Raw genomic sequence first — 15451 nt, forward strand, 5'->3', positions numbered from 1 at the left:
TATACTTAATGAGAAGCAAAACACGTTACCTGTCGATAAATTTGACTGACGAGAGCGAAAATTGCCCTTCAAAATTGATGCCAGGGCTGTCATTGGTTTCCTGAGTATCGTCGTTGTCTTCGATTTGAAAATGATCTGCTTGTTTCTTATTCCGCACAACTTTTGTTTCCTACATAGGTGGCGATGTTCGCACTCAGCCTTGGAGGATATATTTATTATGCAAGGTGCGCATGGATTTCATTGCATGCAATTGGGATTAAATTGAATTTCTAAGCCTCGATTACTTGGTGGTTTGGTGGGAGTAAACGAAGCCAAACAAATGAAACAACAATCAGCATATTTAATATTGTTGTTTAGGTGTACATATTGCCCCTCCCCCTTCCCCCTTTCTAAACACAGTTCAGCTACAGTGTGTTTGTTCTCATTACAGGAAGAATGGTCATTTCAATGATATCGTGCCACTTGTTTTGAGGTAAGACATCTGTGAGCATTCATTTCGTAATGTAAGCCATTACCAACGTAGGTGTTTTATTTAAATATACATGTTGAACGCCATAACCATATAGCCATAACCATAACCGTAGAAATGTTTATTTATGTAACAGCTATACCGCAAGGTAAGCTTCACGAGAAAAAATAAGCTCATTTACAATGCGACTTGTGGAACAGTCAAGCTAGTATCCAGACGCGCAAAAACGGTGAAGCATGGTTCATGAATTAAGAAAGAACAGCGCCAACTAAGACGACCACGAGAGGGAGAACAACACAGGACAAGCGCCAACGTCATCTATCTTTATTCACCGAAAAATCGGCAAATATAAGCAAATATAATAAATGTTGTCCTGAACCATGGTACATACTGTTTGTCTCTCGGCGTGTCTTTGCTATTCTAGAGACTATAAGCAGAGTTTAGCCTGAACGCATACGTTTTAGTGGTACTGTTTCGCTGGAGCGCCAAAAGTGATCTATACGAACAGCAACGCTTGTTGCGACATCACGCGACTCAAGAGTGTGTCCAAGCACATTGCGTATGTTGGCGCATTTGCTAGCTCGCGCAGATGTTTCCGCAACGATAGATGCTACCTGATTCTATGGCTTTTCCGGCCAAGAAGCGTCACGTGCAACAGTGGAACGTTTCGATACGTTTTGGTTGAACACGGCGCCACAACATGTCTCTGTCAGCTACACTATCTTCCCTGCTTCGTTCGCGGTAAAATGGTAACACGGTAACACGTGCAGCCTAGGGCTGTTTAATGGTCTTCCCGACTAGCCTCAAAAGCTGTTCGTGCAAGCTCGCGTGTGCTTGCGTAACTGCCTAAATACCAGTCGTCGAATCTGGCTTCACCACAGGAAGATCTTTTATGCGGAGAAGGCAACTTCGTGGAGTTGCTTCGCATTGCACTTCGCGTACGGAAAATCCCTCTGTGCTTGCGTGTGCGCGCTAAGTTGTGAGCGACACCGTAAAGAGGAGTACATATTACACCAAAATTATGGTTCGCATGCAGACGTTTCTTCATTCCACGCCTGTCGGAACAAAACTGTGGTGACACAAAATCAATCAAAACCTGCAGACAGTGCAACGCAGATCCATCGAAGCCCGAGCCATTGTGGCGGGCCATATCATCAAACAGTCCCTTCTCTTCCTGTCCTTGGCAGGCACCTGATCGGAAAAGAGGAGCTCGTCGGCTACGCCCAACTAGAGGCGAAGCTGGCTCTCAAGGAAGCCGAGCTCCTCAAGGCGCCCGGAGACGTCGACAAGCTGGTCCGATTGTGCGACGTGACGCCAATCACCGAGACGCCCCCCTTGATCACGTGCAACGGCAACGAACACGCGTACGGAAACAAAGTGGGAGGTAAAGTCAGGAGCCCCGTCGTCGCGGTCAATGGCACGGCTAAGCACGAAGCGCCACGGGCCAAATGTTTGTTGCCGTTGAACGGAGTCGCCGACGGGGGGCTCCTCGATCAGTGCGCGTGCGACCACGAAAGCGCCCTGCGGGTGCTGGGCAGCGTGTTCCGGCTACTGCGGGAACGCCACTGCACCTGCAGACACCAGTACAGCTGCCTGGCCAATTTTTTCAAGGTGAGGGTCGTGCCGGTTTGTCGTGTAGCCAAAGCCCGACGAACGCTGGTCTAGACGGGACTGTCGCGACGTATGATCACGTGACGAACGCGCTCGCGATGACCGTGCTGTCACGCCACAGACATTGCACGACGTGCCATTGAGGCTGCTTCTCAAATTTTTTTCTACTATTATTATTATTATTATTATTATTATTATTATTATTATTATTATTATTATTATTATTATTACTACTACTACTACTACTACTACTACTACTACTACTACTATTATTATTATTATTATTATTATTATTATTATTATTATTATTATTATTATTATTATTATTATTATTATTATTATTATTATTATTATTATTATTATTATTATTATTATTATTCAGGGCTCCCTGTTGTAGGTCCTGCTCCTCGAAGTGCTCAACCCCCTTCCAAGGCACTTCCCCCCTTTCCTTGTATTAAGAAAAAGAACCATCCTTGTAAAGTGAAACATTTCTTCAATCGATTATTCATGTGCTGCATAGACAGCCTTGTGAACAAGGAACCTGTATCGGTTCCAAGACTACATTTCTGAACTCTTTATTTGGTCAGTGCCTAAATAAAAGTCAAGTATTTTTGTCAGAAGTTTTAGAATGGTTGTGAACTGAGCTTGTTCGGTATTCACGTGAATAAGTATGGTCAGCGTGAGAACATTTGACAAGACCGGGCAACGCAAACGAACACTGCGTTCTTGAAACTTGGTCTCGTGCCGCTCTATCGCGCTGAAGTATTCAATGTTAATGAACGTCTGTAATTAAAACAAGCTATTGCTGAAGGATGATAAGTGTACTGTGCGTTCTTATTGATATCTAGTCATGTATCAAACGAAGAATAGGACTGTGAGCGTATTCATGTTGGAGGGAAGGCGGGATAAAGGTTCTGACCAATGCGTTCTCGCCTATACTGGACAAGTGAGGGGATGTCTTATGACGTGCAGCTTCGGATTTGCTTTTTTGCCGACCAAGTAAGCAATAAAATAAAAACCGACAGCACAATCAAATTTTAATACGCTTGCGTTTTCGCATTCATCTTGCATTAAAGTACAGTCGATAATTAAAGCCGTGAAGTCATGTATAGTAGAGAAAAATACTCTCTAATTTATGATCTACTGCAGTGAATCGCTGGATGATGGCAGTAAGGACTGTGTTCATTGAGTCTTGTAGCACTACGCTATCTTCGTACCACTCGGCCACAATCAGGAGGATGAGAATCATTTCTTCGCGTGATGCTACCTCTACATCTTGCCGACTTCTGCAAAACTTATTGCGATCGCACTTATATGGACACTCCAAAAGAATTCTTGCCGTCGCCGTTGTCGTGAGGTTCCATATATATTTAGGTATATGTACGCTATATGCCTTGCTATATTATGCGACATGCCATATATGCTGGTTATATCGTCACAGCATCCTATCACTAAAGTTGCTCATACCAGGTCTTGCATTCTTAACAAAATTATTTCTTAGAATCTTATAGAACGGTAGCCTACAAACTAATCTCACGAAACAAAACACCGACAGTGCATGGCTTTCATCTTAAGTCTTCTCCGACTTAAATATTAAATGTGCGGAACAATAACGGAGCTCGAACCTGAAAATTATGTAAATTTATTGGCGTGGCTGTGCACTACGTCCGGGAAAACAGATTTGAAACATACCCGGTGCGGTGAAGTGGTGGTAAAGTCGCTAATTGTCCGATGGCAGGATTCAGACACAGGACCTCTATGGCACAGCAGCTCATCATTACTTGGTCAGCTTGCGTTTTCTTCAATTCATACTGACACTACAGCTGCGAGTCTTCTTAGACTTCGTGTATTATTCTAACACGTTGCTCTCGCATTCGTTGCTACGCCCAAATGGCGAAACTGTGATATTTTTGCTTGGAGTATTTCTTTCTCGACGTTGTGACGTATTTGTTCCCTGCAGATAGCTTTAAAGTTCGGCACCATTGGATGGGCAGCCGGCGTCGGCTTCAGCGTGCTCAAGGGATACCGCAAGATACGAATACGACAGCTTCTCTCCGGACTGCTTCTAGGCCCGATGGCGCTCCGGACGGGATGCTTTCTTGGCGGACTGACGGGACTTTACAGCGTGAGTATATGTTTGTTGGCTACTTATGATATGACTAATAAAAATCGGACCCCTCGGTTAACCCCATTTCTTCTCCTTGATATATATATATATATATATATATATAAATGTGTGTATGTAGATATGTATATATGTATATATATATATATATGTACATATATACACACACACACATTCAAGGCAGGTAAGAGGGTTCGCTTCTCTTTTCAGAACCTTCGAGAGAAATAGATTTGCGTGGCAACGGGAAGCCAGCTATAGACGTCTCGGAATCGGCTGCGGTCATGCGGGCAATGGATTAGTTTCTTTCGACGAAGGATGCACTTCGCGCGCGTGCCGAGCGTATTGCGCACAACAGGGAAGCAGACTCGCGGCGCGCACGCGCACAGCGGCTCATTAGGCACTCAAGGTCGACGTTCCTCGCGCATACCGAGGAGGGGTCTGCCTTTTCCTCGCCGTCGTCCCCTCCGAGAACAATTCGCTGCCTAGGGCATTTCTTTCTTTCTTCCTTTCTTTCTTTCTTTCTTTCTTTCTTTCTTTCTTTCTTTCTTTCTTTCTTTCTTTCTTTCTTTCTTTCTTTCTTTCTTTCTTTCTTTCCTTCTTTCTTTTTACTGGAGCGTGCAACGGTGCAAGACAAACCCACGCTACGCGCATCCTATACCTGCTTTATTTTGTGTGTTGTTGTTCCTCGGGTACATGGTGACGCACGGTATTACTGTGCGCCAGTGCTCACTCGACCTTGGCGGCCGCAATGATGTGAGGATGGGATGAGAAACAAAATAATGAAGGAAGGAAAGCATCCGGGCACTGCACGCAAGTAGCACTTAAGAGGGAAACAATGTAAGCCCATTATGTAGAGCCAACGTGATCGAATGTAGGTCACATATGGCTGAACGTTAGACCATCCTTGGCCTTCGTTCCTGTGTGAGTTTAAGCCCTATGTATAGACCATCCGGTCGAAAATCAGCTTATCAAAACTCCACCCTGTATACGGCGTTTCTCTTAGCTAGAAGATTTATAACACGCCGCATAAAAGTTTATCAGATACTTATAAAAATAATAAAAACGCCGAATATTCTCCGGAGAACTTATATGAAAAGGTGTCTGTAGAAATGTGCGTTCCATGCGGTTACAGGTACTGCTGCGGTAACGCTTCTATGCTGGCCCCTTCTCAGCCATACAAAAAAAGCGAGCATAACCATCTTGGCAGTATCCGTACAACTTTTTTTTAGCTTTATTGTTGCTGTAGCCTCCTCCCCTTCTCTTCATACTCTTGCGGATTTTCGGCCGCTGAGTTGCATTCCCTGATTATCAGTTCTCGAATGTGGGTGGCCAAACGTACGCACACACACGAGCACACACGCGCACACAGATATATTGAAAGAAGTACAGGCGCGCGTAAAAAAGCAAAAAACAAACATTTAATTGTTTCGGCCGGTATCTGGCCTTCATCATTGGTACGGTTGCACACACCCAGATCTCGATTATTACACTTTCTCTGTAAAAGTGTAATAAAAAATAATAATAATAAAGAAAACGTAGGTAGCCATGACTACAAACACGCGTACATTCACTCTAGTAACAAAAAAAGAAAGCGTAGGTAGTCTGTGAATACCACTACGCGTACATTCATTTTGATCTTGTATTACTCACGCCACTCCCTTGCAGACGTCACTGAATGTACGCGTGTTTGTATTCATAGGCTACCTACGCTTTTTTTGTCTCTTTTTTTTTTACGTGAGCGAATGTGCGCGTGTTGGTATTTAAGGCGCCACTGAATGTACGCGTGTTTGTAGTCATAAGTTAACCACGCTTTTTTCTTTTTGTTCCGCTCCTACGAAGAAAATGAGTAAATGTGTAAACTGAGCTCTTGGTTCTTGCATTCGCGCTCATGATGAAGGCCGGACCCCGGCCAAAACGTCGAGATTAAGTGTTTGTTCTTGATTCCTTTGCGTGCGCCTGCTGACTTCATTACATTTATTAAACACCGGATCCGAAGAACTACTTCCTTCATATATAATATGGCACCACCCTCCCTCCCCCTTATATCTTCTTTCTTCACTGTTACAGCTGAGCAGTTGCGTGCTTCGCTGGTTGAGCGGCGGCCAACGGGACTGGCACGGCCTGGTGGCCGGCACCGCGGGTGGACTGGCGTGCGCCGTCTGCCCCAGCTCGTACGTCTCCCTCTACCTGCTCTGGAAGCTCATCGAGGTCGGTGCCACTGTGTGCTCTGTACTACATCACTGCTTGGTGCTGGGCTAGTAGGCTCGTAGCTGTCGTCGTGTATCAGAAACGCAAAGCAATACGAAATGAGACTATATATATATATATAGGACCGCAAAGAGCGTCCCGTCCAGCGAATCGAGCGCTCCTTGCGCTCCCTTGCTGTCCTGAAACATTTTGTATTGTTTCGCGTCCTATCACACAGCTACACTGTACATTTTGTGCGCTATAGTGCAGAGTGGTTCGATATGAAAGTAAACGTATATTCGGTGCAGCACTGTGAAGCAACGATTACCGCATGCTGGAGCGTTATCTCAGACACCGTTTACTCGCTAATGGATGAAAGTCGCAACTTAAAGGGCACTGTAAATACTCACGCCGTCTGCGTGTTTAGTCCTTCTGCTCGTGGACATTTGCCGTGGGACACATTTTTTTGCGAGCGATTTTCGAAGCACGCTGTTTTCATCACGCCTTCGGTTGGTTCTATTGCCGAAATAATAGCCTATAGCTGTAAAACCCCAACGATGGATACTTTCATGTGTTCAGGATGACGTTCCGCATAGTACAACAGCGGGTGCGTGATGGCACTTGCGTATCCATCCAATGTTCACCGTGTTTTATACTGACTGCATGTACATGCACAGGTGAACCTTGCAATGTTCTCAGCAAGGTGAAGTATACATATGCAATTTTTTTTTCTCTCGCATAGCAAGCTCTCGTATCAACATTTGGCGCCCCCTGAAGTACGTCTAAGCGGACTTTCACTGTATTAACGACACATTAAGTGGTGAGATACCTAAGTAAACAGATGTAGTCACCCGGGGGAAAACTACGCGGACCGTACATTCCACGATTGATCCGATTTTCTTTTCCGCAAATGAATGCAACTTGACATTGAGGATGCAGTCCGAACTTTGCATTTCGAAATTTCCCGTAGCACTCGTCAGTTTCAGTTTGTGCTTCCGAATTACGAATAAATTCGCTTTTAATCGGCGTGCCTGTAGTCAGTAAATCTTCGCGCAACCGTTGCACCACCTTATTAAAACAAATGTTTCGATCTCTAAAAAAAATTAAGTGTGCTGTCGTGTCGACGATCGTTCGTACATAGTCCATCCTGAATTCTCCTATACTCGGTGTTCCCGCCGACCGAACAGCTGGTGATATAGTTTCTGGTGCATTTCTGGTGCCATATTTTGGTGCATCACATTCGCGCTCGACCGCATTTCTGTTTCCCGCAGCTCGTCTACCTGAAGAGCGCGGAGCAACATCTTGTTCCCAAGTTCGAAGGCGCCGCCGTGTGGCTCTACGCTGTGTGCACAAGCATCATGCTCTACGTCGTGAGTGGATCTCGTGAATCTCCTTCGGCAGTGCACGCGTCACAGCTTCAACAGTTTTTCAAACATTGTGTTCGTTCGGCAGCATGCCTCACACTAAACAAACCTATCGTGCCACATTCAAAGTCGAAGTCTAACCGACGTCTATAAACACATTCGCATGTTTCTTTAAAAATTGTATTATCAGAAATTAAGAACCAGTTTATTAAAGCCCCAATAAAACAATTACAATCAGTATATTGTGCAGATGAGTGGGCCGTAATAAGCAATTTAATCAGCACCCTCAACAGGATTTATGTGCTTAGATAGCACAAGATATTAAAAAAAGATCCACGCATTCAACGCGTTATGCTAGTCATTGCAAACGCAAAAACCGAGCAGAATCTAATTATTGCCAAACAAAAGCTCCCACAGATTATTTGAAAGGCACGAATGATGAATATTTTAGCATGTAATGTAAATCATCTAGATCATCATTCGTAGAAACGAGGAGCCAGCTATCAGTATTTCCAATTGTGAATCCGGTCATACCGATCGAAACAAACGAGTTTCACAGATGGTACGAAGTAGCAGGAAGCATACATTGCATTGCGCGTGTAAGTGTACATGCACGAACGACGAGGCGATCTGTAAACGTATCTGTTAAGGTGTGACTCTTGCAACGCAGGCGGTCTTGGAGCCCCACAACTTGAGGCCGCAGTACCGCAAGTTCCTGGACGACATATCGGGAAGGCTGTACGTACACGATGAGAAACCCAGCTACAAGAGGAATATATTTAAAACAATCTGTTTTCCAGAAAATCCTCGATGTGATGTACTGCGTCTTCGCGTTGCAGACTCTATGGCCTGCGACGTCACTTTTTTACGGTGAAAACGATTTTTAACAGCACCTTAAGATATGCGAAGTAGCTTTCTGCGGCACCACGTGCATGTTGTGCCAGCGCTTGGGCGACACATTTAATTTAGTTACGAGAACAAGCAAATGAAAAAGAAAGGGTGAACCTGGCGGCATTTGATAAACGTTCAAAAAGGCCTTGCAATGATGCCATCGCTGCCGCAATTTTGTGCCAGATACATTGAGAAAGGCAAGTACAAGCTCCCATGCGGCGACGACCTGCACCGAGCTGCAGTGCACTATTTCGGCGTGACAGCTTAAAGGCTGAAAGAGGTCCGAAGCGTAAAGCGGCGATTCTACTTGACGTACGAATGTATATTCTTACGCATTCTTATGTGTATTTGCAGAGTGGTCGACGTCATTTTTTTTTGCCCGGCACAAACGTGTCTATAGTGCGGTTACCCAAATTTCCCCACCGTGTGACAGCTGTCTTACCTCGGCCGTGAAACGGGAACGCTGGAGTCGGGCGACATATGACTCACGTATGCCAGCGGCATCCGCACGTCCTCACGCCACGCGGTAACCGCGCTGTTACAACGGTGGCGAAAATGTACGCCAACCAATAGTATCTACACGTCGAAGGGGTATTTTCGCATCTTTTTCTTTTTTAAGTAGAGATATATGAACGAAATTTGAAGTATGCACCATCTTGGGCACTACAAATTTAAGCAGATGTTCGCGAAGCACATTCTAAATTTTTTAAAAATTCGCTGTAATTGAGCACGTCGCCTCGAAATGTCGAGTCTATATATAGCGTTACACTGTTTCCTCTGCGTGCCTGTTTTGGCATTACCGACGGTCACGCGAAGCCGTTCTTTCGGCGGCGTGGTATTTATCGCCGGTTTAAAGTTATTCCTACGTTTTTTGTAGAAACTTGTTTTTTGTACACTCCGTGAAATCGCAGGTTGAGTCGGAAATCACGTTCAGCGATTTCAGATTCAGCGATTCGCCAGTTTTTGAAACGTTTCAAATAGCAAAGTTATGCGTACATGCGATTAGCGTTCTTTGGGTACTTAACGAAAATTTCCGGCGGCGGAGGGTGTGCGGGCTGGAGCTATATAGAGTGCCTCGATGACCTCCTCCCCCGCCCGCTTGCTTACCGCCAACCTAGGTCACGGTAATGGGTAGCGCATCGGGCCGCTGTGCTGAGCGATCAAGCTTCGAAACCTACAGTCAGACCAATATGGCTCACTCGGTATGTGCCCCTGTTCAATGAACCCATTTGACGCCAAATTGGAGCACGAGGTAAGTTCCACTTGGTCTGTGCCGCTCTTCAATGAACCTCTATGACGGCAACATGAGTAACTGTGTATGTGTTACTGCGCATGTGCCGTTGTTTTGTGACAAAAAGATCCTTTGAAATTTCCTTCGGGGCTCGGCGAAATCGCACCCACACAACGCGCGGACTTCGCGGCGCCGCCGCTAGATGGCGAAGCGTGTGCAGTGGTAAGCATGAGGGCGGTGCCTGCACTGCATGCACGTTTCGGCGTTGGCAATACGGCATTGGCAATACGGTATTGCTTGCACGCTAATCGCATTAACGTCCTCATTCATCGTGCGATGGGTTCTGCCGGAATTTCTTCTGTAATTTTCAACTTTACCGTAAAAAGAAAGCGAACTTCCGTGTGTGAAACGCGATTGCTTCTCGACGCAGGATGTCCCAGATCAACCGGTTCCCCCTGGATATGCTGGGCCTGCACTCCTCTCAGGCCTTCCCGAATTATTTCCCGCTCAACCTGGACCCCAGGCACATCACCAGGCAGTACCTGCAGCACGTCCTGATCTGGTCGTGAAGGCGCTTTGCGTGGCTTTGCGCCCGCCTGGCCCCGACCCCTTGCCTGGCTCAACGTTTATGCACTCGTTCAGTCCTCGGAGAACAGAAAAGATGAAAATGAGAGGCCAAAATCAAATTACAGGGGATGTTCCCCTTTTTCTGTCAGCGTTCGCATTTGCTTTGTTATGCACCGTTAGCCTCTAGTACGTTCAACAAAACGCTGCAACCGAGACTGTGTACCACACTCGGAGAGGTGCGCTTTCCAGGCTGATGTACGAGGCGCTTGTTAATAGTTCCTGTGATAACTTCACGTTCACTTTGTCGCTCATCCCACATCGTGTTCTACAGTCATTTGCATAGTGAGTATGTTCAATAAAATTTTACACATTGATACCACTGGCTTTTGTATAATGTTGGTTTCCGGCGGATTCAAAGGGTCAGGGACATCAAATTTTCAAGTTTGATTTTATGCGTAGCACGTTAAACTGCATACACGCGTCCCGCAGCAAGTTGACAACACTTCAACGTATTCGTGTCGGTAGAAACCTTGTGTCCGACCTTTTTCTATTTTTAAATATCGCAGTTGAACCGTACAGCAGTTTGGCGAAACTGACGAGTGACGAAATGAAAGCGCGTGGTTTCCTTTTCGCGTTGGCGTCTTGGCAGTCAGCCCTCTCTGGTTTGCGCGGGCGATCTCTAATTTGTGCCATTTCGTATCGCACCAGTGATATTGCGGGCACTGTGCGACCGCAGTGCCCTGGCGGCCCCATATGAGGCCAGAGCGTGCGGTAGCTATGGAAGAGCCCAGCACGGCAAGCGCAATAATTTGGTTTGGAGCATGATGGCGCAGCGAGAGCTGCTTCCTCGCGCCTGCCATTACCAAAAGAGTCCACAGAGAGAAACGTGGACGCTTTTCGCTGGGGAATCTTGCTTCTTAATGTGGTTTCGCCTAGGCACCGTGAAGCACGCCGCGCCTTGCTCTGTTTAGCGGTATAACCTAAACTTCCCTAGCAAACGGGATCACAGCGCGGCCGATAGAGAGTCTGTAACGGCGAAGCGCCAAGTCTTTTGTCGCCCGCCATTGGTTGTCCCGTGCCAAAGCCCCTCCATCCACGCGCCGCGGCTTTAGCCCGTGCCACCGGGGCGCACGCAGCATAATAGAGAGTTTTAGTTTAGGGGACGCAAGAACTAGGGGCCACGGTACTGCGCACGCGCAGACCTCCACGTCTGGGTCTGCGCATGCACAATACCGTCGCCCATAGTTCTTGCGTATGCAACCCGCTTGCGTCCCCTAAACTAAAGCTCTCTAATGTTTGCCGCTTCGCAGTGCTGTCAGTGGTACGCTAGTCGGCGACTGGGGAAAGACATTTCATCAGCGTGCACTCCATGGGGGTAGGAGGGGGCGATTTCGATGCAAAAGGAAATTTTGGGAGGTTGGCCACGCGTGAGGGCAAGTTCTCCCTAGCGACAACAGTTGCAAGGCGCATTCGTCGCCGAACGTTCAAAATCAACTTGCAAAGCAGCGAAAGCTGCGCGGGACCCGGGAGCCAATGAGAGGAGTCAATGTGAAGAAACGTAAATGTACGCAAACTTAAAAGTTGCACTATACTGAAGTTGCGACTTTTGTGACGGATAAAGACAATGCGCAAGATTACGAATTGCATACGATGGTAGTAAACACAACTGTACGCATCGCCGTTATAGTTATATAGACTTCAATCAACGGCTAAACACTAATTCGCTTCATATAGATTTTAACGTTTGTGTTGGATCTACATGTATTTTTTTTACATTATCGTATCACGGGCAAAAAGTGCAGTGCTGATGAATGTTAACTTGAACATCTAATGCATTTCGCCTCAGATTTTGAGGACGTATTTCTTTCAAAACGCATTCATGCATCTTTGCTATAAATGGATAACCGCTGGGCTTCAGTTACGCAGTTAGTATACGTGCCACGAAGTGAAGAATTGCTAATAAGGTTAATGAATATATAAAGGCGTGTTAAATCTAACATGGCACTGCGAACAGTCGTGTAAGTGAAGTCCACCTCTTTAATGCAGCTGATGTGACAGAACCGCGCTAATGCCACAGATTTTTTTTCGTTTCCTCTAAAAACAGAAAGAAAGAAAAAGAAAAACAATCTACGCGTCTGTATGTATGAGCGCTAAGAATTGTCACTAAAGTATGTTATTTATAACAACTTAATAGAGCAGCATGAACACACGTATACTTGTATATACGCCCATGCACGAGGCAAAACAGTCGAGGAACTTTAACTTTTTATAAACATGATTAAGAGCGCTGCTATTCCATTCCTTTTTCCTTCAACGCCCGAAGGTCTTGTATATTTTCGCTGCTCACGATAACACAATAAAAATGAAAAAGTTAGATAGAAAAGGAAAATGGGTTAGTTAATTTATATACTAACAACAATAGTAAGAAAACAGCGGTGTAAGTAAAGCTAACAAGGCTATATGTAAAAAAGCTGGTTAGCTTTCAGAACTCGGCCATCTACGGGATCATCGAATGTAAGTCATGCGCGATGTAGTCAGTCGATGTAGTCATGAATAATCTGCGACAAGGAGAACACATGTACAGTGCTCACGGAATGAAACGCGACAGCGAGTATTTGGTAGAACCCAGCATATGTGCAGAGAACTCGAGAGTACCATGTCATGTCGCTATGAATCTGGTCACTAAAGGTGACTCTGACTCCGCTCTATGTGTACACACCAAAGTTACGTCGATGTGGCACGAACTGCAACCGGTACAAACGAAAGTCTGGGCATTAGTTAGCCCTAAATTGACGCGTTTCATTCCGTGAGCACTGTACGTTATGCCTAAAGTAGCATTTTAGTTTATCACGAAACGAATTTCGCTACCTGCATCCGGCCATATTATCAGATAGGCAGATCCAGAAGACCGCCGAGGGTGGAAAGGACGAATTTAACATCGCTAATGTTAGACCGGGTATGCGCATCATAGGAGTAAGCTGTGAGTGAGGTGAGCGGAAGTTCCCAAAGGGGTTGTTAATAAGGTATGACTCGAAAGCTTGTGGCCCCAGACACGCAAGAGCGCATCGACGTCTTTTTTTCCCTTCACGTTTTGCGTGATTTCTTCAGAGACCAAAAAAAGAACCACATTAACGATAATGTAATCAAAACTATTTTATTGGATATTAATGCCCTAAAACGAATATGTAAAATTTTGCGTAATTAAAGTTAACTAATTAGCGGACCAATCGCACTTAAAGTAGTCGATGGAATTCCATCTGCCAGCCCCTTTCTTGTTTTTGGACTTCCATGACAGCTGGCGATGACGGAACAGGGTAAGTGCCCCTTGTTATACTAACACGCCGAGGATGACGAGGCCGCCTTTGACGAAGATAGGTCCACCTATCGAAACGTTGGCCAGCCTGTCTGAGGTACTTCAACCCTGTTTAAAAAATTTTATACTAAAGTAGTCGAGTAACTCAAGACGATTGCGAACAAAATGCCGTTAGTCTGATTTGTCAATCCAAGCGTGCTACTTTGTTTTAAAAGCTTGGTCTTAGTTGAGCCGTACACTGAAACCGATTGTGGCAGTGCTTGAGGCGGGTCACGTGAACAGCCTGAGCCTTGTGTGAACGTCGGCAGTGGGAAGTCAATTTGGTGTGACGTATGAATCACTCCATTCCAGCGCGTTAACCTATTAGCGCCATATTAACATTCCAGCGCCATTCCACCTATTATAGATAGCCGAAGGCCTGTTCACTCCAATCCACGACACCATGCTATTGGTCCGAAATTTCCATTGCCAAGGCTGGCGTGACGAAAGCGGTGACGTCAAAAACACCGCGGCTTACTCGGGTGCATACGCATTAGGTTCTGACTGTCGAGACAGTAGCATGACGTCATAAATTGGGAGTCAACAGGCCTTGTGCTATCTAGGTGGTGTTCGTTATACCTGCGAACGGGCCAGAATACGGGAGGTCTGAAATTTGCGGAATGGTTCTTCCCCAACAAACTGGTGTTGATAACCTAACGAAATGAACAGGAACACGCCGGGTGTCGTATAGCAAAGTGGCTGGTGTACTGCGCGTCACAAAACGCCTAGTTGAAAGAAGCCTCCTCTTGATGTGAAGACGGCAGGACGATATCTATAGAAAAGTTTTGGGAGAGCAAGCGTAAAACATATTGAACGGCACTCACCCATGGTCTCTTCATGTTTGGCAGTACAGTAAGCGTACGTAATGAAAGACAAGATGGCATCCCAGTTCTTGTGCAGATTGAATTTTATTCGTTACCGTTTACATGTTCGTGCACATATTTCTCTACAGAGTTGAATTCGTATAGATGTGAACATCCCCGCGGAGAGAGGTTATTTGCGTCCGCCTGCACTTGGCTGACGAAGGCAGTCTCGGCATCAAACAAGTAATAAATTAAGCGTGAGATGGCGCGATTTTGACGATGAAGTCAACGCGGGTGCGAAATCTGCACTAGAAAAAAGTTTGCTCCCTCTGGGACTTGTCTCGTCCTCAAACAATATGTCTTGCGTGCATTTCTTTTCTTTCAACACTTCATGCTCGCAGTACTTTCAGGTTACAAAAGGTAAGCGCGTATCAGCGTTACATAGCGTTCTTAACGTGAAAGTAGCAAGCGCAGAAAGAAAGGAAGAGCGCGCAGGACGAAAACCGCCCAAACAACAACAGAAGAAGATGGCGAATGTTCGGGAACAAAATATGGTCCAAAGAGCGGTTTGTTTCTTCTCTCAGTCTCTCTCTCTCTTTTTTTTTAAAATCTGGCGTCGTGCAGGTACAACCGCGTATTATCGCCGCTATTCTACATTTGACGTGCACACGGATGACTCGGTAGGTGCGATTTAAGCAAACCTTACAAAACTTTTCTGAAACGAAGTCTTAATTTGTGTGCATTGTTTTCGCGCGTGAAATGTTAAACGATCACCTCACTCACATGTTGCTCTACCAAGCAAACTCGTTTTTTTCTGTTCATAGAGGAAGGAAACACGATTTTGTGTACCA

At 45.6% G+C, this 15451-nt stretch overlaps 1 protein-coding gene across 2 annotated transcripts in view; it reads left to right on the forward strand.

Annotated features, from left to right (window-relative positions):
* The window catches only part of LOC135905920 (transmembrane protein 135-like), a 192189-nt gene that overhangs the window by 34810 nt on the left and 141928 nt on the right, over positions 1 to 15451 (forward strand). The window contains exons 6-13 of one of the 2 annotated variants that reach the window (XM_065437038.2): positions 178 to 224; positions 431 to 472; positions 1657 to 2080; positions 4041 to 4205; positions 6273 to 6413; positions 7664 to 7762; positions 8427 to 8494; positions 10309 to 10450. In XM_065437038.2, coding sequence (XP_065293110.1) covers positions 178 to 224; positions 431 to 472; positions 1657 to 2080; positions 4041 to 4205; positions 6273 to 6413; positions 7664 to 7762; positions 8427 to 8494; positions 10309 to 10447 — 1125 coding nt within the window. In that variant the 3' untranslated portion in view covers positions 10448 to 10450. Of the gene's footprint in view, positions 1 to 177; positions 225 to 430; positions 473 to 1656; positions 2081 to 4040; positions 4206 to 6272; positions 6414 to 7663; positions 7763 to 8426; positions 8495 to 10308; positions 10822 to 15451 lie in introns of those variants that run through there. The other variant, XM_065437037.2, reaches the window with a different exon arrangement.

This window comes from Dermacentor albipictus, chromosome 5 (genome assembly GCF_038994185.2).
Source record: "Dermacentor albipictus isolate Rhodes 1998 colony chromosome 5, USDA_Dalb.pri_finalv2, whole genome shotgun sequence".
In the NCBI taxonomy this organism is placed as follows: domain Eukaryota; kingdom Metazoa; phylum Arthropoda; class Arachnida; order Ixodida; family Ixodidae; genus Dermacentor; species Dermacentor albipictus.